General features: G+C 46.2%; 1 protein-coding gene across 7 annotated transcripts in view; it reads right to left on the bottom strand.

Moving 5' to 3' along the window:
- Nucleotides 1-2,400: 2,400 nt before the first annotated feature.
- The window catches only part of PRKN (parkin RBR E3 ubiquitin protein ligase), a 1,467,397-nt gene continuing 1,445,355 nt past the window's right edge, over nt 2,401-24,442 (bottom strand). For 6 of the 7 annotated variants that reach the window (XM_008995347.6, XM_035297759.3, XM_078370429.1 and 3 more), the window contains 2 exons: nt 13,697-13,814; nt 2,401-4,587 (listed from right to left, as the gene is read on the bottom strand). In XM_008995347.6, coding sequence (XP_008993595.3) covers nt 4,475-4,587; nt 13,697-13,814 — 231 coding nt within the window. In that variant the 3' untranslated portion in view covers nt 2,401-4,474. Of the gene's footprint in view, nt 4,588-12,547; nt 12,929-13,696; nt 13,815-24,442 lie in introns of those variants that run through there. The other variant, XM_078370430.1, reaches the window with a different exon arrangement.

Here is a 24,442-nt window from a genome sequence, read left to right on the forward strand (position 1 = left end):
CACCCTGGACATCATCTGCATATATATATCGCGCGTGCGCACACACCCTAATTCACACCCCGGACATCATCTGCATATATATATCGCGCGCGCGCACACACCCTAATTCACACCCCGGACATCATCTGCATATATATATCGCGCACGCGCACACCCTAATTCACACCCCGGACATCATCTGCATATATATATCGCGCACGCGCACACCCTAATTCACACCCCGGACATCATCTGCATATATATATCGCGCGCGCGCACACACCCTAATTCACACCCCGGACATCATCTGCACATATATATCGCGCGCGCGCACACACCCTAATTCACACCCCGGACATCATCTGCATATATATCGCGCGCGCGCACACACCCTAATTCACACCCCGGACATCATCTGCATATATATATCGCGCGTGCGCACACACCCTAATTCACACCCCGGACATCATCTGCATATATATCGCGCGCGCGCACGCACCCTAATTCACACCCCGGACATCATCTGCATATATATATCGCGCGCGCGCACACACCCTAATTCACACCCCGGACATCATCTGCATATATATATCGCGCACGCACACACACCCTAATTCACACCCCGGACATCATCTGCATATATATCGCGCGCACGCACCCTAATTCACATCCCGGACATCATCTGCATATATATCGCGCGCACGCACCCTAATTCACATCCCGGACATCATCTGCATATATATATCGCGCGCGCGCACACACACAGTGAGCAACTTACTGAGGGAATGTGTTCTCTTTCCAGGGTCCATCAGGCGCCGTAGTTTTAAGGGCAAGTATTTTCTCCCCCTCCATCTTCATCCAGGAGATTTAACAGTTTAGGTTCAAATCTCGCGGGCTCAGGAAGAAAGTAAAAGTCAGTCACTTCAGCGCAAGTTCTAAGGACCCGCTTTCATCGGCCACGGGTCTTAGAGAAGGTGGGGGTTCCTCCCAGGTTAAAAGTCCTCTTCTTCCACACCCCTTCGGACCCCATGAACACTCCCTTCATGGAAGCCATCTTTTTCTCTCCTGGATTTCCCCTCTGGGGTCCCCTTCCATGCTCTCGTGGAAGCCTGTCTTCCCCTCCTAAACTCCATCTCCCTCTCTATTCCCTTCCACTCAGTGTGGAAGCTGCTTTCCTCTCCTGGATTCCATCTTTCTGGATTCTCTCTCTCAGTGTGAGAGTTAGCTGTTTCTTCTCTCTCCTTCTCCGGTTTCTGTCTGTCTAAATAAATCACTTTCTATAAACATTTTTGAGTCCAGCATTTACTGCACAATGAGCTGTGGTCCCCTCTCTCATTCTTAAAGAGGGTAGGAGATCAAGAACCTGGAGAAATGTCCTCTCCGGGGAGCTGAGGGCACCCTGAACCCCAATGTAACATTACCTTTATAGGAACGCTTCTGGGACTATCTAGAAGGTAGTGCAATGAGCATGAATATGCCACACGAATCACCTGCCTCTATCATAAATCCCTAAATCCGCAACTGTATACTCAGAGATTCCCAGCACTTGCCATCACTTTGCATTAGTTTTGTGTTTTCTGTTAGCTGTTCTGTAGTTTCCAATGACCGGTTCATTTTTTAATAATAGTGAACAATGACACAGTGCTTCCTTTACGCTATGCACTGTTCTAAGGTGAATTAATTAATCCTCACATAACCTTATGCGGTGCATGCATTATTGTCCCCAAAGTTCTCACACAGGTGACTTTTGGCGGTGGGGTCTCCACACTGGCACCCAGAGCTCACCCACTTTCTCTGCTGCCTCATGCTCTATTGTCACCTGGGCCATCATTCCCATGACCTTTGCATTTCCTTGCAGTGTCCCCTGTGGCTGCTGGCACCCAGAGGACCTCAGTGTGAGCCTCTTTGTCTAATCTAGTACAGGCCCTATTTCAGAATGTTCCATTCCAGATCCCTCAACCCTGGGCTCACTGTGAAACAATGCGTGGCCACTAACGCAGTTCTTTGAAAATGCTGCATCAACACACCCACACTGAGAGCAATGCAAAGTCACTGAAATTTTCTAGAATGGTATGAGAGAAAAAATCCCTATAAGTATTTTCCAACCCAAACTTCGCTTTTAAATTCTTCTTAGAAAAGTTTGCTAGTATGGCAAGAAAGTAACTGTTAGATTTTTTTTTTGAATTAGGGTTTGCTTTTTGGAGCCCTTTAAAATTTTGATAGCCTTAAGAAACTCCTCTTACTTAACAAAGGGAAACAGCCAGGCTTAATCTTGAGCTTGGAGTTGACATGAGGATGGCCATTTCATCACAAGGCAACTCCTCCAGGACATAAGTGAGGCCCATGGCATAACACAGCCTGTGATTCCCTCCCTCCCCCTTCACATTTATTGAAAATACATCTTCAAAGACAGACTCAAAAGCCCTTTTGATGCTTTTATTGACAATTTAAGTACAATCTTAGAGTTGTCAGATAATCTCAACACATTTCAGAGAAAAATAGACTTTTTTCTGCAAAGCCTCCTTTTTTGATACATTCACATTTTGTTATATGTTTTTGTGCAAATAATTTGTGATTCTGATGCATGTTCATGTGTACTGGATGTTTTTGCTCTAACTTATTTTAAGAATCACTGTTCTATTCTGAAAAAGGAAAAGACCACCACCAAGAAAGGAAAGGAGACCAGGCCCAACAGCTGAATAGTCTAACAGGGGTCTCTAGGGTGCCTGAGCTCGTGGGAGCAAGCCTCATTCAGGCATGGCAAGCCCAGCGCAGCATGCAGAGTGGGAAGGGGCAATAATGCAGACATCATCAGGAAAAAAAGCTATGGATGATGGAAAACACTGTGTGCTCCATGTGACAGAAGGGAGCCATCTGATTTGTCACATTGGGCCAGTGTAAGGAATTGCAATTTGGTGGGATTGCCAGTGACGCTAGGTCAGGCCCTGATCAGGGTCTGGACTCGGTGTGGACATGAGCCACTGGGTGCAGGGGCTCATGCCTGCAACCTCTATTTTTTCCCATCCTATAGAGACATTGATCTCTCCAGCATTCCTATATAAGCTTTGGGCTTCCTGTCACAGGTCTGTTGTCACCATGGGGCCATGTTGGAGTAGGTAGATTTTCAGACAGTGAAGCCATAGGAGGCTGTGAATCCTGGTGTGGATGCTACAGAGCCCCCTCTCATCCCGGTGCAGGGCCTCTGAGCAGACTGGACTGTCCCTGGATGGTTGGAAGAAATGAGTTGTCTCAGGCAGTAAGGAAAAGAGGGACAGATGTCCTCGGGATGTGGAACATTTCTGCGTTCATCCCCTCTCTTCTCTCCAGCAAGGATTTCAGGTGCTACATCTAATAAGGGAAGCCCCGATTTCATAATGTACAGAGTTGCTACATCCAAAAGGGCCTCCATGTGCTGGGGAGACTCATGCCCTCAGTTACGTTCACAATCTTCCTGAGAAGTCAGACAATACAAGTAGAATAAAAGATAGTGGTTGTGCTTTCTCTTCTGTGTAGTGTGCATAAGAAAATGGGGGTTGCCACACGTTTGTGCTGTTAACCTTTTGATTGTATTGTGAGTGGCTTAAGGAAAAAGTTGACAGTTTGATCCAACTCAAATCCAATCCATGTCAACGTAAGGAATATTCTAGTGAGTTTACCGTCCTAAGAAATGATCTCTCCTGGGGGAACCCGAGTGTCCTGAGCTCCCTGGGACTTGCAGATTGGACGGAGAGGGTGTATCAGAGGGGTAGAAACCCTTCTGATGGAGAGAGTCAGGCACGCCTTCATTTCGGTAGTTCTGGAAAGGCTCCTCTTTAAAGATTCTGATTTAATAATGTCCACTTTTGTTATGATTGAATATCATTATGAAATCATTTCTAAACATGTCTCCTGTATAGGCACTTTATCCATTACATTTACAGTGGAGTCAAATGTATCAGCAAAATCTCCAAGCTGCAAAATGAATACTCAATATCAAATTATAGATTTCTTCTGTAATACTTTCAGAATAACAATTGTTTTCTAAAGTTGCAAATAAGGAAGGCGAATGAAAGTACATTAACTTGATTTCTTCCCTGTAATTCAAACATTCAACATTCAAATTAACTCTCTTAATTTCTCACTTAGTTGGCAAGTTGATTTATGCATAGTTGATATTTCATCAATGCAATTTATGTAGATAGAATTCTTAAGGATTTGTGTCATCCTGAGGCTGAGAACACCTCTTGCTGGTGTCACAGATGGCTCTGCTGGTCTTTTTTTGGGGGGACAAACTGAAAGGGACTCAGGAGCTCCTTCTGTAATTTTGCTTTGCTGTTTTTCATGGACAAAGAAACCTGAAGTGTGCTTGTGTGTGTGTGTGTGCACGTGCGTGTGTGTACGAGCACGTGTGTGCATTTGCATGTGTGTGTGTGCATGTGTGTTCGGAAAGAGAATTAGCAAATGAAGGTGGGACACTGTGCATGTTCCCCCAGGACCAGGCGATGGGGCGCCCTGGCTACACGTCGAACCAGTGGTCCCCCATGCAGACGCGGTTCCACTCACAGCCACAGTTCCAGCACCACTCGAGCCTGCACTGGGGCTGCGGACACTTCATGTGCATGCAGCCTCCTGTTGGGGGCAGAAAACAAAGTTGTGGTGGGTTCGCAGAAAATACCTGGAAAACACGCATTCCCAAACCAACACGCCAGCCTGGACCTTACTTTCTAAGTGAATAATCACAAGCAACACAAGGGCAGAGAGAAACTGAACTGAGACAAAAAAAATCAGAACGCACAATAGGGCATCTCTAAGTTACGACATTCATTACGAAATGAATGAAATTGAAGCATGTCACTTTTGTCAAGAACAAATTTTATTTGTAAATCTGACTTTATTCTCCTGAAATGGGATTTAGAGACAAATGCTACATGTTCCACAGATGGGGGTAAATTCCTCATTTAAATATATTTAAAATACTAATATATTTATATTTAAATATCAAATATATTTAAGTAAATTAATAAAATTTGGTGATTAACTTAATATAATGTATAATCGTTTAAATATATTTTGATTTATTTTTTCCCTTTCTATAGTGCTACTTACTTGGCTTGGCCAATTTCATAAAACAGGAACTGGGATAGCTTATTATTATTATTATTATTATTATTATTATTTTGAGATGAAGTTTTGCTCTCATCCCCCAGGCTGGAGTGCAGTGGTGCAATCTCAGCTCACTGCAACCTCTGCCTCCTGGGTTCAGGTGATTCTCCCGCCTCAGCCTCTCAGGTAGCTGGGATTACAGGCATCCACCACGATGCCCAGCTAATTTTTGTATTTTTAGTAGAGATGGGGTTTCGCCATGTTGGCCAGGCTGGAATTCCTGACCTCAGGTGATCCACCTGCTTTGGCCTCCCAAAGTGCTGGGATTACAGGCATGCACCACTGAGCCTGTTGGCATATTATTTTCAATGGGGAATATGTTCCTTAATGCTATACAAAATTTTAATTAAGATGAGAGGGATAGAAACGAAATAACCAATAATGCTAGATGTTCTATGTATCTCGTTTGCTTCCCAAAGCATGTTGAGATAAGAGCATCACTCTGCTGTAGAATTTCCCCAAGGTGAAGCACTTTTAAGGGGTGAAGACTCAGATGTAACCAAGCTCTGTGTGATTTCACAGAACAGCTTCTCTTAGGCACAAGAGGAAAAGTCTGTTATCTTGGACTTATTTTGGGATCATCCACCTCCCTCACTTGTTAAATGTAGACTCCATGAGTTTCTGGAGGGCAAACACCCGTGCTTCAGTCGCTGTGGGGAAACTGAAGGGAGGACGAAGTGGTTTGCATGAGGATGTGCAGAGAACCGTTTCTGTCTAATTTCTTGGATAACCCCGGCAAATGCGGTTTCTTCACTTCAGTCCTACCTAGCGTTGAAAGTGCTCCATTACTCACTCTTACCAATTACCTTGTTAATTGATTTTTGCTGCCAAAATTTCCAAGTGATTGCTTTGGTGCTGTCTCATTTTTATTATTAGAAACCTGGCATGAGAACTTTCACTAATTTAAAATATTTATGAATATATAGCAATAGGCATTTGTTTTAAGATAACTTGTCTGCATGTAAAATCCCCTATTTTCCTACTTCATCCTGGCTTGTTTTACAGATCATAAATTACAGATGAGTGGAAAATAAAGGAGAAAACTTACAACACTTTTATATTCATACTTTCCACTTAGGTTTGTGCCAGTGTCAGTACATACCCAATAATTGTATATTTATGATGTAAATATTATGTCATATGGTGTGACATTATAAGACCACTTAAGTTTCTCTAAAATATAAATATTTTATCATACCATAAAACACATCACTATGAGATCATAGGACATCATATTCATTCAAAATTATTGATCAATACATTAAAACTTAATGAACGATTAAAGCAATTCTAAATGAAAGGGTGAGAAAGTTTCCTATTGTGATATTTAATATATATATAAGCATATATATATACATAGATATATACGTGTGTGTGCATATATATATAAAATTATTATTTTGACACAGAGTCTTGCTCTGTCACCAGGCTGGAGTGCAGTGGTGCGATCTCAGCTCACCACAACCTCCACCTCCAGGGTTGGAGCAACTCTTCTGCCTCAGCCTCCTGAGTAGTTGGGATTACAGGCACCTGCCACCACACCTGGCTAATTTTTGTATTTTTAGTAGAGATGGCATTTCACTATGTTGACCAGGCTGATCTCAAGCTCCTGACTTTGTGATTCGCCCACCTAGGCCTGCCAAAGTACTGGGATTACAGGCGTGAGCCACCATGCCTGGCTGATATATGTGCTTTTCATACACAGTCCCTGGCTCTTCTCACAGTCTTCTGTTATAATGTTGGGGCAATTTAGGCCTCAGAAACAGACCCCAGGAAAGAGAATCTCTTCTTCTGACCTTTCCTTGCCCTCCTTTTACCAGCCCAGGGCAGGACTGGAATCTTTCCCAGCTGTTCTGACTGTGGGTTATAAGATCTAGATTTCAGAAAGAGTCCCATCCATCCCCCAGAGGAAGGAATGCTGCACAGAGAGGAAGGATCTAGATGGGCTGGCCTTGCAGGGTTTCCCCACTCCATCCATTAGCATGAGATCAAAGCCTTTCTGTCCCATCACATTTCAAGCATGGACAGTTGGGATTACAGGCACCTGGCTATATATCAGTCAGGCATGGTGGCTCATGCTTGTAATCCCAGCACTTTGAGAAGCCAAGGTGGATGAATCACAAGGTCAGGAGTTTGAGACCAGCCTGGTCAACATGGTGAAACCGCATCTCTGCTAAAAATACAAAAATTAGCCAGGTGTGGTGGCAGGTGCCTATAATTCCAGCTATTTGGGAGGCTGAGGCAGGACAAATGCTTGAACACAGGAGGTGGAGATTGCAGTGAGCCGAGATTATACCACCCTACTCCAGTCTGGGTAACGAGAGCAAAACTCTGTCTAAAAAAAAAAAAACCAGAGAGGATATTTATGTTATTAACTTTCTTTCCTCCCTAGTGCTTAATATACACAAGGCTATGGCTCTAGACCCCAGGCCATGGAGGAATGTGGAGGATCGCAATTCTACAAGCTTTGACAGCTTAGAAATGCATATAGGAAGCCGCTGAAACTCCACGCTGATTTGTGGATATAGACATGAAGGGAACAAGGCCTCCTTTGTAGTGAGTTCTGTCTGCAGATGGACACTCAAACCATGAAAAGCCCAGCCTGCGCGGGGCAGTCAACATCACGGCTCCGGCCAGCGATTCTTCCATTAGATTTAATGAGAGCGTGGAAGTCCCTGAACAACCTGAAGGCCAATTTAAGGAGCAGCACACGCTCATTATTCAGGGAACGGAGCCAGAATCTCATCTGCCTGAGATGGAAGGGAAGACATTTCTGGAGATTGGAGGGGATTACAGGAGACAGTGCCAGGGTTTAGCCTGTGCTTAAAATGGAAATTCCTGGCATTATGATTTCAGCTTCTCTGAGGGAAGAAGGGCATTCCTGAAACACAGCTGAGTGTGTAACAGGCCATGAACCTCGGTGACAACCAGGGAACGTCCTTGGTCATAGATGCTTCGTCTGTTTCGGAGATTGTGGTGCACTTTAAAACAGCTTAGACCATCGCTATAAGCTTCCAGTCTCAGCTTTTCTGTTTGTAAGTTAAAAATTTGGAGGTATAAAAAGTAGTGCTTTCATTTATAGTACGTCGCAGTATTTCTAAGACCTAGCCCGACGGGGAGAAACTCTCCTATAGTCACGAACCATCTGACCCCTGCAGCTCCATCTTCGGAGGCTGCCGGCTTGGTCTGAGTCCAAGGCGGATCTGACAAACAATTTTCCTGCTTTTCACCCTAGAACATCTCCCTGCCTCGTGCAATCAAGTCCAAGTCCCAAACCTGCCATTCAGGAACATGCATTCTGCACCCTACCCGTGGCTTCCAGCCGAGGCTCCTCTGTGCCTGGAACACCAGCATCAGGGGGGCGGGGGCTGCCTCCACACACTGGGGGCTCAGGCCCGTGCCTCTGCTCATGCAGTCCTGGGGTCTAGGATGCCTCCTCCTGCTCCTGCCTGCCTGGCTGATGTCTGCACATTCTTCAGTTCTTGATTGGTAACATGTCTACCAGGAAGCCTCCTCCGGGTCTGTCTGCTGTGATAGCTCACTTCCTCCATGTTATTTTATTAAAAAGATGTTTATGTGTCTATCTCTAAACTGTTTACAAGCTAAGTTTTTGTTTGTTTGTTTTTGTTTTATATTTTTTTGAGGCGGAGTCTCACTCTGTGGTCTAGGCTAGAATGTAATGGCGTGATCTCGGCTCACTACAACCTCCACCTGCTGGGTTCAAACGACTGTTGTTTCTCAGCCTCCCGAGTAGCTGGGATCATAGGTGCCCACTACCACGCCCAGCTAATTTTTTTGCATTTTTACTAGAGACAGGGTTTCACCATGTTGGCCAGGCTGGTCTTGAACTCCTGACCTCCAATGATCCACCCACCTTGGCCTCCCAAAGTGCTGGAAGTACAGGCATGAGTCACTGTGCCCGGCCTACAAGCTAAGTTTTAATTCAACAAATATTTATTGTCCAGGCATTTTTCTGGGGTTGGGGCCTAGACAGTCAGGGTCCCTGATCTCTTTGGCTTATGTTCTAATGGGGCAACAGACAAGAAACATCTAAATAAACAAATTAAGCAATGATCTGGGAAGGAAACAGTGTTGTGAAATGATTCTTAAACATGTGGCTGTGACTTGTTGGGTGAAGGGGGAAGCAGATTCTGAGGTGGAAAGGGAAAAAGGCAGGCCTGGCAGAGCAGAAACCCAGCTCAGGCACAGCCTGAGAGGCCTCTGCTGGTGCCTGGGAGCTCAGGCAGGGGCTGGGGTAGCTCTCAGCGTGGTCCTGAATTTGGTTAGTGGGTTGGGCATTATGACCACCCCCAATCAGCAGTCATGGAAACAAGCTCCCCCAGGGAAGGAGAGGGACCCAGAATTAATTCTCTTGGCAGAGGTGATTGCCCAGAGGGCTCAAGGCCATCCACAGACAGGCCCCCTGCAGAGGGAATGGCAGCGCTTCCCTGTCTAGGGGTCGAATGGTGCCAACAGTGCCCCTCACAGGGGGCAGGGGATTACTTTGGCAGGCGGGTAAGGGGCGGACTCACCGAGAAGAGGTCAGCTGGGCTGAGATCTGAAGGACAGGAAAGAGCTTGTCGTGGGCAGTGACGGTGCAGAAGCGTCCTGGGAAGGACGGTGGGAGTGGGAGTGGGATGTGTGTTCTTACAATGCCCGGGGGAGGGAGGACCCCTGGGGGAGAAGGGCAGGACTGACCTGGCCTTTGAGAAGTCTAAGCATCTACACAGAGATGGATCATCAATATGTGAGAGGAGAGGCGAGAGCCCCTTTGGGAGGCTGTGCTTGGAAGAGGAGGTGGGCAAGGTGGGCACTGGCTGGGGACGTGGAGACAGAGGTGGGCAGACGCTGCATCAGAGCACGGGGAAGGCTGTGGCGACTGAGGATTGAATGCAGGGCGAGGAAGAGGGTGGAAGGAAGGATAAGCTTTAGCTTAGGGGCTTGAGGAGCTGGGCAGTGCTGCTGATTGGGGTTGTGTGCCCTGGAGGAAAAGGGTTTCTAGGAACAGCTAGCGTTCTGCTTTGTGAAATTTGCGCTTATTGAATAATCAGTGTAGACACTAAGTAAGCAGCTGACTATTTGAGCCGGAAACCCAGGGGCGAGTAAGGGTGGGGTGTAGATGTGGGACCCATGTATATATGGATAGTATTTAAGGCCACAAGACTGGGCTGTGTGTTATGTGACACAAAATGCAACAGGTCCAGGCTCGCTGAGCATTTCCTTTTCTTTTTTAGACAAGAGTCTTGCTCTGTTGCTCAGGTTGGAGTGCAGTGGCATGCTCTTGGCTCACTGCAAATTCTGCCTCCTGGGTTCAAGTGATTCTCCTACCTCAGCTTCCCAAGTAGGGAAAGGTGCTAGGGTTTAGCCTGTGCTTACAGGCACACACCGGCTTGCCCAGCTAATTTTTGTATTTTTAGCAGAGACAAGGTTTCATCATGTTGGTCAGGCTGGTCTCGAACTCCTGACCTCAGGTGATCCACCCTCCTTTGCCACCCAATTGGGACTACAGGCGTGAGCCACCGTGCCCAGATTTGCTGACCATTTCTTATCTTGCAAACTGCCACCACCAGAGCCTGGGCTAACGAGGAGGCCACTAAGAGATGGACCCCAGACCTGCTGAGTAAATTCTCTGCCTGCCCTGCCTGTGACGCCTGTTGGAAGTGAGTGTTTTAGGAGCCCCTTACACTCCCCATCTGCAGACAGAGACCTGGCTGATTCTTACTGTTTCGCTAAGGTTATATATCAAACATGTTTATTACAGAAAAGCACAAAAAGAAATAAAGTCATCTTTGATCCCATTATGCCCAGAACTACTGACTATGACATGGTAACATCTTGTTTCCAGTCTTTTTCTTCTGACTCCGCTTTTTCCCATACATGCATTTACTGGAAAACTGACAGCCTGTGCTGCCACTTGCTTTGATATTCTGATTTCTCACTAGGATGGATGTAAACCTTTCCCCCCTGCTTTCATGACTTCCTCATCCACACAGACCAGTGCACGTATCACAGGGTGCGTTTGATACACTGTCTCTTTCACTCCTCCTGCCCAGCCTGTAAGGAAGTGCCACTGAAACCCACCTTGTGAATGAGGAAACTGGCGCTCACCCAGCCATAGTCCATGGCAGAGTCTTAACCCTGGTGACACTGCACTGTGGGGCTGTGTGTTGCTTTACCACGGGTTTATCACAACATAAACCCATCTTCTTTTTTTTTCTCCGAGACAGAGTTTCTCTGTTGTTACCCAGGCTGGAGTGCAATGGCACGATCTCGGCTCACCGCAACCTCCGCCTTCTGGGTTCAAGCAATTCTTCTGCCTCAGCCTCCCGAGTAGCTGGGACTACAGGCGCGTGCCACCATGCCCAGCTAATTTTTGTATTTTTAGTAGAGATGGGGTTTCACCTTGTTGACCAGGATGGTCTCGATCTCTTGACCTCGTGATTCACCTGCCTCGGCCTCCCAAAGTGCTGGGATTATAGGCATGAGCCACCGCGCCTGGCCATAAACCCATCTTCTATACTAGGCCATTAGACACTTAGAGGATTTTGACTTTACCCTAATATAAATAATGCTGCAGTTCACACCTTTTTCCTAAAATGTGTGTAGGGGTGTGGGGGTGTTTGTATATTACATATTTCAGGTTATTTCTTTAGGATAGATTTTCAGAGATGGATTACAGAGTCTTTATACATGTATTGCCAAAGTCGTTTCCAGGAAAGTGACACTAACTTATGATGTCCTCACCAATCCTGAGAATTATTATTAAAAAACCAAACCAAACCAAACCAAACCAAAACAAAAAATTAAGGCCGGGCATGGTGGCTCACATCTGTAATCCCAGCACTTTGGGAGGCCAAGGCGCACAGATCACCTGAGATCAGGAGTTCAAGTTCAGCCTGGCCAACATATAGTGAAACCCTGTATCTACTAAAAAATACAAAAATTAGGCCAGGCGCAGTGGCTCATGCCTGTAATCACAGCACTTTGGGAGGTTGAGGTGGACAGATCGTGAGGTCAAGAGATCAAGACCAGCCTGGCCAACATGGTGAAACCCTACCTCTACTAAAATACAAAAAAAAAATTAGCTAGGCATGGTGGCACGTGCCTGTAGTTCCAGCTACTCAGGAGGCTGAGGCAGGAGAATTGCTTGAACCTGGAAGGCCGAGGTTGCAGTGAGTCAAGATCGTACCACTGCACTCTAGCCTGATGCCTGGTGACAGAGTGAGACTCTGTCTCAAAAAAAAAAAAAAAAAAAAAAAAATAGCTGGGCATGTTGGTATGCACCTGTAGTCCCAGCTACTTGGGAAGCTGAGGCAGGAGAATCGCTTGAACTCGGGAGGCGGAGGTCACAGGGAGCTGAGATTGCACCATTGCATTCCAGCCTGGCTACAGAGCAAGACTTTGTCTAATCTCTGTGCTTTAAAACCTGTCAGTGACACACTGGGCCCATTTCTCCCGAAGCACTGCACATCTTCTCCTGGGAAGGGCCCTTCTGAGTTCTTTCCCTCCCAGTGCCCAGTGCAACCTGCTCATCAGTGAGCGGTGGTAGAGACTAGAGAAGCTCTTTCCTTTGAACTCATCGATGCCTTCTGCTGTTTATAGATGCATGCCAATCCCCGCATTTTCTAGGAACATTGCTGCATGCCATGGAGTAATAAGGACACGCTGGGTGAATTCTTTATTTTCTCTGCATGAAGCCACTGATCCAGCACTAAAGACTTGGACTGAGCTAAGCCTGCACCTGCGGCTCTGGGAGATGTCAAGCACACTCTTGTTTGTGTTCATGAAGACTTCCCAAAGGACGTAACTGAAAAGAGAGAGGCTTCAGTGCCCATCCTGGGATGGCCGGGCTTCCCCCTCACAAGCCAGCTGTGGGCAACCTGCCAGCCAGGGTGTAGCTGATGCTCATTGAGGAGAAGCTGGGAGAAGCTGCACCTGGCTTCCTGTCATTGCTCATCTGTGATGGTGCCGCTGAGTCTGCTTTGCACACACACAAGTGCATTACATTTAGAAAGGGCTCCCTGAGCACTGGTTATGATGGCTTTGCCCTCACATGTCCAGGAGAGACAGCAGGAAGTCCCCCATTGGCCACTGTGAGTCATCAGGGTCAGGCCACAGGGATCTTTAAATATACATGAGAGTTTAATTTTGAATCACGCTGCAGATCTGAGGAAGGCTGTGGGCTGACAGTCGGCCGACAATATGGTCATACAGTGCAGCATCAGCACTGGGGAAGGTCGCCAGGGAGGACAGAAAAACCACAGCTGCCTCCCCACTGCCGCTTAACCTCAACCACATTCCATATCTCGGTTCTAGTTTCTGTATTTATTCCCTTTCCCACCACATAAATGCTAACTGTCTGCCTCACGTAGTCGTGGAACTACTCACTCATTAAATATATTTGTGTAACAAAAACAACAACAATAATAATGGTGATGGGTAACATTTATCAAGGGCTTACCCTACATATGAGGCACCTTCAGACAGCAGCTCATTTAATCCTGGAATCTCTGACGGTTATGATTTTCCCCAAAGAGCCCACAACATCCTCATTCTCTATTCAGCACAGACTCACCATTTTTTTCGACTGGTACATGGCAGCGGGGACAGGGCTTGGTGGTTTTCTTGATGGTTTCTTTGGAGGCTTCTTCCCAGCGAGCCTGCTCTGCGGCTCTTTCATCAACTCTGTAGGCCTGGGTAAACAAAGAAGAAAGGCATTTAATCTCAGCTCTGTTACTGGGATTGGAGTTTAGGTTCCCTGTACGCTGGTACAGGGAATTGTTGATGACAGGAGTGCCTTCGGGCAAAAAGCCTAAGTACCAATGCATTTGACAAACGCTGGATAACTATTGGGCAGATGGGGATGCTGTCCCTGGCACGTGGCGTGTGCGCAGGAGCGGGGAAAACACCGTTCAGTTTTGTAGTGTGAGCTCCTCTATTCTGTTGTTTTGCATAATTGTAATAAATAACACCTATCAGGTGCTTAACATTCAGGCAAGGTGATCAATGCCCATATACACTCCTCATTAGACACTTCATCAGGTGTGAAGTATCTAGTTTTTATTTCACATTGAAGATTAGATGGGTGAAAACACGGCGCAAAGCTGATAAGTAGGAACATCAGTTGACTCCGGAATCTTTGATTTTAAACTTTGCTCTACATCTTGTTATCTTTCCTTGCACCTGGCAAATGGAGGACTCCAAACGCTGTCACAGAAGGGACAGGAGCAAGAACAGGAAATGAAGTCGATGTGCCAGAGAGGGCAGTGGGAGCTGCTGATAGGTGAGGGTGAAGACTGTGGCCCTGGAGCCAGCTGTCTGGTTCAAACCCCAGCTCCACCCAGGGGAGTGACTCTGGAAACATTCCCTAAGCTCTCTGACAGTCCTCATCTCTTAGATGAAGAATGCCTTGTGCACTGGAGGTATGGAGGATTCTATGAGTTAATTTCTTCAAAGTCTCAGAATGACTCCAGTGTGGCAAGCTCTTGAACACGTTCACTAACATTAATCAAGTCACGAGAGCTGGGTGGTGCCTGCACCATTATGTATAAGCAGGTTTTCTGGTGGGAGAGGAAGCAAGAGGTCCTGGGTTGGCTGGGCTCGGACTCTGTGACCTTAAGGGCCAGCCATTCACTGATTATCCCTAGGTAAGATGCGGCATCATCAAAAACACGAATCCAACCTTTGTCATTTCACTTTCGAATTCTAAACCTCTGTGAAATGTTATAAAGTTTCTGCGCCTTTGAGCATGAAGTATTATGAGGAAAATGACTGCGCTGGATTTAATATGACTGCACTGGATTTAATACTTTCCATGGGAATTCGTGTTCATGTTTCTGTTATTTCCGTGGAAAGTGAATTCTTCCAGGGTACAGATCACGTTTGAGTCATTCTCCTATCTCCAGTTTCTGGCACAGCATCTGGGACACAGCAGGCACTCAGTACCTTTTAGCTGAGTGAATGAATGAATGACACAGCCCAGGAAGGCACTAAACTTTCGGTCATTCAAAATAGGACCCCATGAGATGGGCGGGGCATGTGGGTGCATCCCTGACAGTGATGGGACACCACAGACAAGATTTGCCTAGGGCTGGTCCGTGGGTGAAGCCAATTTGATTTCTGTTAATGAGCCATCATAGGCACAAAGGAAACATCCTCTGATAACTGCAAGGGCATCACGTGATTTGCGAATACTTTCTTGGAATAGCATGGAGTCAGTTGAGCTGCCAGGAAGCAACAGTGGGTCACTGAATGCTTCCTTAGGCTCCAGGACATCCTAAGATCCACTCATGGCAGAGGTCTAGTGAGGACGCTGTGGTTAGTGAAGACCATTTCACAATTTGGTAACTAGGTATGTGTCTTCATGATTCATCTTCCAGTCACCACGGAGTCAGGTGTGATCCTAACTCTCAGTGATACAGAGCAAACACCCCCACCCCCACCCACGTGCGCCTCCCCCCTCATGTTTCACTATTTTCTTTTTCAGGTCTAGGAGTCTGTAGCTCTGTAGCATCGGTTTACAATTACTGATGGCAAGTTGCTAAGTCATACAGATTGGAGAAAAATATGATTTTACTTATTAGAAAATAATTTCAAAATGCCATTTTTTAGCAACATACTGCATGTGGAGGACAATTTCTCCCAGGTTCACACACCTAAAATCGCTGGATCAAATATGGAAAAAAAAAAAAAAGTCTTTTTAAATGCATGGCTGATAGGGTGGGAAGGTAAAGGAAATCCTTAAAGACACAGTAAATCCTCCTGGTTTGGGAGGAAGGGGCCAGGCGTTTGCTGTGGGGCTATCTTCTTAGTCCTGGCTGCCCACCATCTGGGTCTTCCCAGGCCCTAAGGGCACAGGCAGGAGACAAAGCCTCGGACTGGAGCAGGGTGGGAGGTAGAACCCAGTTTTACTACACACGGAGGACCTGGACTCCTGAGGATGATGTCCTCAGTGGAGGAAGCTGGGGAGGAGCCTGCCCAGATAAGAGAATTGACAGACACGTGCTGGTCTCAGGCTGCATTCTGTGACGTGGCAGGTTTGGAAAACATTTTTCTGAACATTCCTAATCATCAAGCCTCAGGCACAGGGTTGGTGAAAAGAATTCATCCTATATGATTAGCTTTAAAGGCCCTCAAGCAAAAAATTAATTTGAAATGTTACCAAATTGGAAGTCTATCCAGGAACCAGGTTAAAGCAAAAGTATCTTCGGTGGAGAAAAGCACTTTAAAAAACCAAACCTCAAAGAAATTACACAAATAAAATTCTAAGAAACCTGGGATCACAATAAAAAAAGTTAATAGGCTAAAACTAGCTACATGAATGACAGTCACAGGATTACTGAAACTACAGAATCTAACCAGCCGAGGCTGTCGATACCGGAATGGCCAGATACAGAGTATTGGCCAGGTGTGGGGGCTCACACCTGTAATACTAGCACTTTGGGAGGCTGAGGTGGGCAGATCATTTGAGGTCAGGGGTTTGAGAAAAGCCTGGCCAACATGGGGAAACCCTGTCTCTGCTAAAAATACAATAATTAGTGAGGTGTGGTGGTATGCACCTTTAGTCCCAGCTACTTGGGAGGCTGAGGCAGATGTATTCTAAGCTGGGAGGCAGAGGTTGCAGTGAGCTGAGATTTTGCCACTGCATGCCAGCCCCAGTGGTGGAGTGAGACTCTCTCAAGAAAACCCCACACAGAGTATAAAATAAATATGTTTGTTATGTTTAAATAAATAAAGGTCATGATAATGGAATATGACAATGTTACAATTAACCAGGGAGATGTGAAAAAGAAACAAATGTCTTTGTTTTGTCCATTTTTCTGGACATTAAACACCAATAATTAAAATTAGAAACTCAGTTGTTGAGTTACATAGAAAATTAGACACAAATGAAGAGAAAATTTGTGAACTGAAAGATGGAGCTGAAAAAATTACGTAAAATGCCAACAAGTGAAAAATAAGAAAAGGAGATTAAGAGTTGGGGGCTAAGGTGAGAAGGTCCAATGTTTTTCTAATTAGAGTTCTAGAAGGTGACAAAAAGAGCATGAGAGGGAAACAGTATTTGGAGACAGTGGCAAAGAAAACACGAATTATCTACAGAGAAGTCACAATTGCTCCTCCAGCTGACTGCTTAATGCATGGGTGCTTGCAGACAGTGGTGGCATCTTCAAAGCACTCCCGGAAAATACCAGCCCACTTAGAATTTGATCCAAGCAAAATTAGCTGTTAAGAATGAGCATAAATAAAAACACAGTCATAAAACACAGCATTTCCTATCAACAGATGATCACTAAAGAAATATGGAAAAAGGAAGAGTCCAGATGGAGCCAGGAGCTTCAAGGAGAAGCTGTGAAGAAAGGAAATGGGTCATGCATGGTAAGTCACAGGAAATACCGATTCTATAAAACAGTAAACGATGCTTAATTTGCTGGTTAAAAAAAAAAAATCAAAGTAGGCCGAGTGCAACGGCTCACACCTGCAATCCCAGCACTTTGGGAGGCTGAGGTTGGTGGATCACCTGAGGTCAGGAATTTGAGACCAGCTTAGCCAACATAGCAAAACGCTGTCTCTACTAAAAATACAAAAATTAGCTGGGCTTGGTGGCACACTCCTGTAATCCCAGCTACTTGGGAGGCTGAGGCAGGAGAATCTCTTGAACCTGGGACGTGAAGGTTGCAGTGAGCTGAAATCACGCCACTGCACTCCAGCCTGAGCAATGGAATAAGACTTCATCTCAAAAAAAAAAAAAAAAAATTAAAGTAGAACTAGATGCTGGACAAGAATAGCACAGAAGTGTGAGAACTGGATGATGCTAAGATGCTGGCATGATTCAGGCAGAGGGTCATTAGATTTTTTTACATTAATATATGGTTACATTCTAGGGTAATCAATAAAATAAAAGAGAGAAAGCATTTTCCTTCTAAACAGGGAAAAATACAGTAGAAAAGACAAACAAAAGAGTTATTCAAAAAGAAGGCAAAAAGCAAAACTACAGAAATGTAGAAAATAATAGAAAGTATAAAATTAAATGGCAGAAATGACTGCAACTATCCCAGTACTCACAACCGGTGTGGACAGTTGATCACTGAGGGCAGGGCTTGCGAAACTCTGGAGTCTTAGCGCTTATCTGGGAGGCCTTGTCTGCAGGAGGAGCACTCAGGGGCTGAAGTCTCTGACTCAGGTGTGTGCACCTAAAGCCTTGGTTCCATGTTGCCAAGTTAAGAGCATTTTAACCGGATGCATACAATGTTTATTCTAACAAGGCATGTTATACTCAGCCCAAGAGGAAGATTCAGAGCTCAACTTCACGAAACCTCCTGCCTGTCAGTAGCACATTATTGGAGGGAAATTACATATTGGTAACTTGCAAATTTATATTAACATGCTTTGTTCTTTCCAGGAAGAAAGATTAAAATTATGGCAAAGGAAATGAAATAATTGCTTTTCAAAATACCAATGTTCTCTGACTTCTGATACCTAGGGCACACGAAGCAGAGTGGGTGTAAGTGCAGGCCCACCAGGAAGCCACTGGGATTTCCCCAGAGAGCCCTGGATCTAACGTCTCCAGCAGCAAAGGCCCCTTCAAATCAGGGCACTACGAGCTTAGTACCAAGGAGTGATTTCAAAAGACTCCGTGGGTAAACATTTCCACACCAGAGTGCATGGAGCTAGTGGATGGGCTAGTTCACTCAGGGGAGAGGAAGGTAGCTAGCAGGGTTTGATCGTTAGATGGGAAGAGAGAACATTGAGAGCACTAATTTCTGTTTTCACCTGCAAGGATATGCACCATTATCCTTTCCTTCACAGACTCTGCGAGGGGCTGAACATGACTTCTTCCCCAGATCAGTATGCTGAAATGTTGCCCACCAAGGTGACGCTATTGGGAAGTGAAGCCTTTCGGAGGTGATTAGGTCACGAGGATGGAGCCCTTATGGATGGGATTCATGCCCTTATTAAAGGGACCCCAAAGAGCTCTCTTGCTTCTTCCACTGTGAAAAGACGCAGTGAGAAGCCAGAGTCCTCAGCCAGGAAGAGACCTCCCCAGAACCCAGCCATGCTGGCACCCTGGTCTCAGACTTCCAGCCCCCAGAACTCAGAAAAATCAATGTTTGTTGCTGATAAGCTGCCCAGTCTCTGATACTTTGTTATAGAAGCCCCAACTGACTGAGACAGACTCCATGTTTTAATGAGTTTTGTTTAGGAAACAAAGCACATTTTCCTGGTTAATTGAATGTGCAGCTTCTTGGGGACTGGAAATATTGAAACCTCTATCACTGGCCCTAGGGGCCGATTAGGATTTGGAGCCTGAGGCTGAGCTTGGGTTCCTGCAAGCCGTGGGCAGCCATGTGGGTTGAGAGGGACGGCCAGGTCCACTGGACAGGACACCTGGAGCTGCTGAGGGGCCGAGGCACATGTGAGCCAAGGAGTCAAGGACCCCTTCATGGAGATGCCCACACTGAAGGTCAGAGACAGAGGAGAAAGCCTGGGGAGGAGAAAATACCCCAAACCCTATAAAAAAAAATCCTGATAGCGTAAAATGGTTTTTAGTACTGTGAGAGTGAACTGGGCCTAAGAATGACTCCATACTTCTGTATTTAAGTCCTTGTGGATAAACTTAGCCAAGATTGAAAACCCAACTTACGAGTGTATCTAACTTAGTAAGAAGACAGGATTGAAAGCCTAACTTAGGAATGTGTGCCTCTAACAATAGCTGGGTCTTGGCCAATCCCAGCAGCCCTGCTTCAGCCACTTATTCACTGCTGAGAGCTCAAACTGTTCGGATAAGGTCTTCGCCAACCTGTAACCAAAATGGCTTTCTGCACCTCACTTCCGGTTTCTGCACCTCACTTCCCTTTCTGCTATAAGTTTGTTCTAACCAGGAGGGACCCTTGGAGTCTTTCTGAATCTGCTGTGATTCTGGAGGCGGCCCAATTCATGAATTACTTTTTTTGTTTCTTTCTTACTCAATTAAAGTCTGATAAATTTAATGTGTCTGAAGTTTTCTTTTAACAGTACCAAGCTGGGGAGTTTCTCATAAGCCGGCAGGACAGCTACCAACTTTCTCGCCGTGGAGGTGGCATTCACTCTGACCTCCTGGGACTGACAAGGGCCCAGGCAGATCACAGCCTTGATTGGAGAGTTAGGGGTTAAGGTATAGAAACTGATAAGGGTTTTCCTGGTAGACAATATGTGCTTAAAGGTTATGGTTTTATTCCCCCATAGGACACAAAGCAGTTCTGTTGTCTAACTTAGAAGTCAAACTTCAGTGCTCCTTTCCTGATGAATGACATGGCATTCTGTTCCTCAAACACTACTTGTGCTGTTTAATTATCCACTAATGCGATGACTCAGACCTCCGAACCTTCGAAAACAGAACTGCGGTGTTAGAGGGAGGGCCAGCTGGCGGGTCCAGGATCCCAGTGCCCAGGAGGGAAAGGCGTTGAAGAAGAAAAGTAAGGATGCTTCTGTTACACGAGGAAGGGCACTGTGTGGCAAGGCTTCTGCCCACATCATGGGTTCATACCCCAGGCACCTGCAGCCATGATTTCTTCCTTTCATTATCAAGTCACATTCCGCAAAGAGGACTAAGGGACTAAGGCTAAGATGCTGTCACGGAGATGACGGTCCCTGGGACTTTTGAGAGAGCAGTTTTCAAACAGGTTGTGGCCAGATGTGGTGGCTCATGCCTGTAATCCCAGCACTCGGAGGTCAGTGCAAGTGGTCGGGAGTTTGAGATCAGCTTGGGCAACATGGTGAAACCCTGTCTCTAATAAAATATATATATTAGCTGGGCGTGGTGGCACGCACCTGTAGTGCCAGCTACTCGGGAGCCCGAGGCATGAGAATCACTTGAACCTGGAAGACAGACGTTGCAGTGAGCTGAGCTCGTGCCACTGTACTCCAGCTTGAGTGACAAGAGCAAGACTCTGTCTCAAAACAACAAAAACAACCACCGCCACCACCACCCAGCTTGTGGTAAAGGCAGTGGGAGAAGCTGCCCAGCCCCCACCTTGCTGCAGCGCCCCACCTCCCTGGCACCAGCACTGCAACTCCACTCCCGGCTGCCCACCTGCTCTTCTGCCCTGGACCATCACTGCTGACCCCCAGCTCTCCCTTCCTCAACCTGCTGAAAGTGCTCTCAAAGACACCAGGAGGCCCCGGCTGCCAAAGCTCATGTCCTTTATTTGTCCTCATGGTCTCCAACTGTCCCACTACACCTAACACGTGGGACAGGCCATCAGGAAGGCCCTTGCAGTCCCTGCCCTTCTCAGCATCACAGCTATTCCTGTGCTTCCTATCCTGGTCCAGAGGATCCACGGGGAGGGAGGAGAGTCCCAGACGCAGTGACTGCTGCCGGCCCCATGACCCTGGGGAGCAGGAGGAGCAGCTCAAGGACATCCTGGGAGTGGGCAGTGCCCAGGCCACTGGGTTAGACCTTTGACTGCCACTTCTGAGAGGGGATTTTTTTTTTTCTTTTTCTTTTAGAGACGGGGTTTCACCTTGTTGGTCAGGCTGGTTTTGAACTCCTGACCTCAGGCGATCCACCCACCTCGGCCTTCCAAAGTGCTGGGATTACAAGCGTGAGCCACCACGCCCAGCCCTGAGAGGGGATTTCTACCAGGATGAGCACATCTTTGCTTTGCTTCCTTCATGAGTGTCATCATGCTGATGTTTAAATCCTTCCGGAATGACCTCAAGCAGTGGCTGAGTGCCCACAGGCTCAGGATCATCAAAAGGATTCTAAAAAGGATGCCAAGGCTTGCATTCAGACTTGGACTCAGTTTGTCTGTGGTGGGGTACAGCAATTAGATCCCTCAAAAATGCCCCAAGGGGTTTTGAGGGGCAGTATGGGAACCCTTCATCCTCTGGAGAACGAGTCTCCCTTTGGGCCTGAAGAATAACAAGGTGAGCTGGATAACTTACCCTCTGTTCCCACCTTAGTCATCAAGCTTGAAAGCAAAGCCTGCTCATTGTGTTGCCAGAAGGGGAAGGTTTTGTTGTGATTCAGCATCACCGTCTGATTCTGCAGTAAAGTGTGGCTCTCACAGGGCAGTGTAACAGGTAACTGCAGAACTCTGTGCCTGTCTACTGCTCACCCATGGCAGGAGGAATTGCATGCATGTGTGTGCGCATGTGCGGTGGAGGTGGGGGTGGAACGGGACAAGTCTTTCTCCTAACATACTTCATGGCTGAAAATAGCAATTTCATATATATAAGTATATTATAGAGATCTCTATATAAGTATATATCTATAAGTATTTCATATGATTATGGGAGATACATTTCATATATAGATCTCTATATATACACAAACACATATATACACACACACACACACACACACACACACACACATATATATATATGGTTGGCTTAGATCAGCAGTGACCAAAATTATCAACACAGACGGGATTCTGAAAGTGTAAATATATATATGGAGAGAGAGAGAGAAAGAGAGAGAGAGAGAGAATCAAAATTCCCTTAGAAAGGTCAATTACCGTCATGACTGTCCATCTGTGGCTCAAGTGGAATAACCTCACAAAGGTCACTGCGAGTGAGATCAACACACAAACAGCTTAGCACAGAGCCTGGTGCACCCTGAAACTACCCGTGTGTTTTCTATGATCACCTACATTATTATTTGATTATTGTAATCATCACGATCATCTCTAAAGAGTTGGGAATATGAGACTATGGGAGTTTGTATACATGGAAAAGACCACTGAAGGCCTGGATTGGCCTTAACTCTCCTTTAGAAACACAAGTATGCGAGGCCGAGGCAGGGGGATCACTTGAGTCGAGGAGTTCAAGACTGGACTTCGCAATATAATGAGATCCTGTCTCTATAAACAAACCAAAAAACCCCCCACGGGTAAATAAAAATGTACTTGTATAGGTTTTAAAAGCTGAATTAGGCCGGGCGTGGTAGCTCACGACTGTAATCCCAGCACTTTGGGAGGCCGAGGCGAGTGGATCACAAGATCAGGAGATTGAGACCATCCTGGCTAACATGGTGAAACCCCGTGTCTATCTAAAAAAAAAAATTAGCCGGGCATGATGGCGGGGACCTGTAGTCCCAGCAACTTGGGAGGCTGAGGCAGGAGAATCGCTTGAACCCAGGAGGCAGAGGTTGCAGTGAGCAGAGAACATGCCACTGCACTCCAGCCTGGGCGACAGAGCAAGACTCCATCTCAAAAACAAAAAACAAAAAAACAAACTGAATTAGTGCCCAGGAGACACATTGATATATATTGAAGCTCGAATAACTTGAGGGACTGCATATGTATCTTTCCTGCTCTAAGATAAACTTGCGACACCTGTGTAGCCAATAATTAGACAAGCATATCCTAGTCCTAAAAATCAACTTAAGCCTATTTTCCAAAAAAGAGCGAGCAGATTGCCGTTAATCATGAAAACATAGTTGGCTTAATTCAGCTGTGAATGCTTTCGGGTGAATGGCCGCTTTTAAGTTTCAGCTTTCTCATCAATGCTCGCCTCTCTTCTCACAGACACGGAAACCTTCCACCTCTGCAGGCAGTGGCCTGCCCGGCTTGCAGTCAAGCAGGTGGGCCGGTTGAGCACTGCCGCGTGGGAGCAGCCCGCCGCCTGCTGCTGAGAAAGAGACGGCACCAGCTTTCAGGGGCCTTGCGCTAATCAACGCTACCGCTTGGGGAAGGGTGTCAACAAAACGTGATTTGTTGTTTTCACGTCGTCTTGTTACCATCTCTTTTTGGAGAATGTGTGTGTGCGTGTGTGCGTGTGTGTGTGTGTGTGTGTATTTATTTTGAGACGGAGTTTCACTCTTGTTGCCCAGGGTGGAGTGCAATGGCAGGATCTTGGCTCACCACAACCTCAGCATCCCGAGTAGCTGGGATTACAGGAGCCTGGAACAACGCCTGGCTAATTTCGTATTTTTAGTAGAGAAGGGGTTTCTCCATATTGGTTAGGCTGGTCTTGAACTCCTGACCTCAGGTGATCCGCCCGCCTTGGCCTCCCAAAGTGCTGGGATTACCGACGTGAGCCACCGCGCCCAGCTGTATATATTTAAATGTACTCTGTTATATTTTTTTAAAAAATCATCAGAGTGTTGGGATTTAATGGGGTGTCTAGTCAGGGCTGTGGGGAATAATACAAGGCTACACTCTCTCCACTAACCTCCAAGCTCCCCAAGCCATGCTTTAGAATGCAATTCAGAAGGGCTTTTTCTTTTTTGTTTTTTTTGATACAGAGTCTGGCTCTGTCACCTAGGCTGGAGTGCAGTGACACAATCTCTGCTCACTACAAGCTTTGCCTTCTGGGTTCAAACTATTCTCATGGGTCA

Source organism: Callithrix jacchus, chromosome 4, assembly GCF_049354715.1.
Source record: "Callithrix jacchus isolate 240 chromosome 4, calJac240_pri, whole genome shotgun sequence".
NCBI classification, from domain to species: Eukaryota; Metazoa; Chordata; class Mammalia; order Primates; family Cebidae; genus Callithrix; species Callithrix jacchus.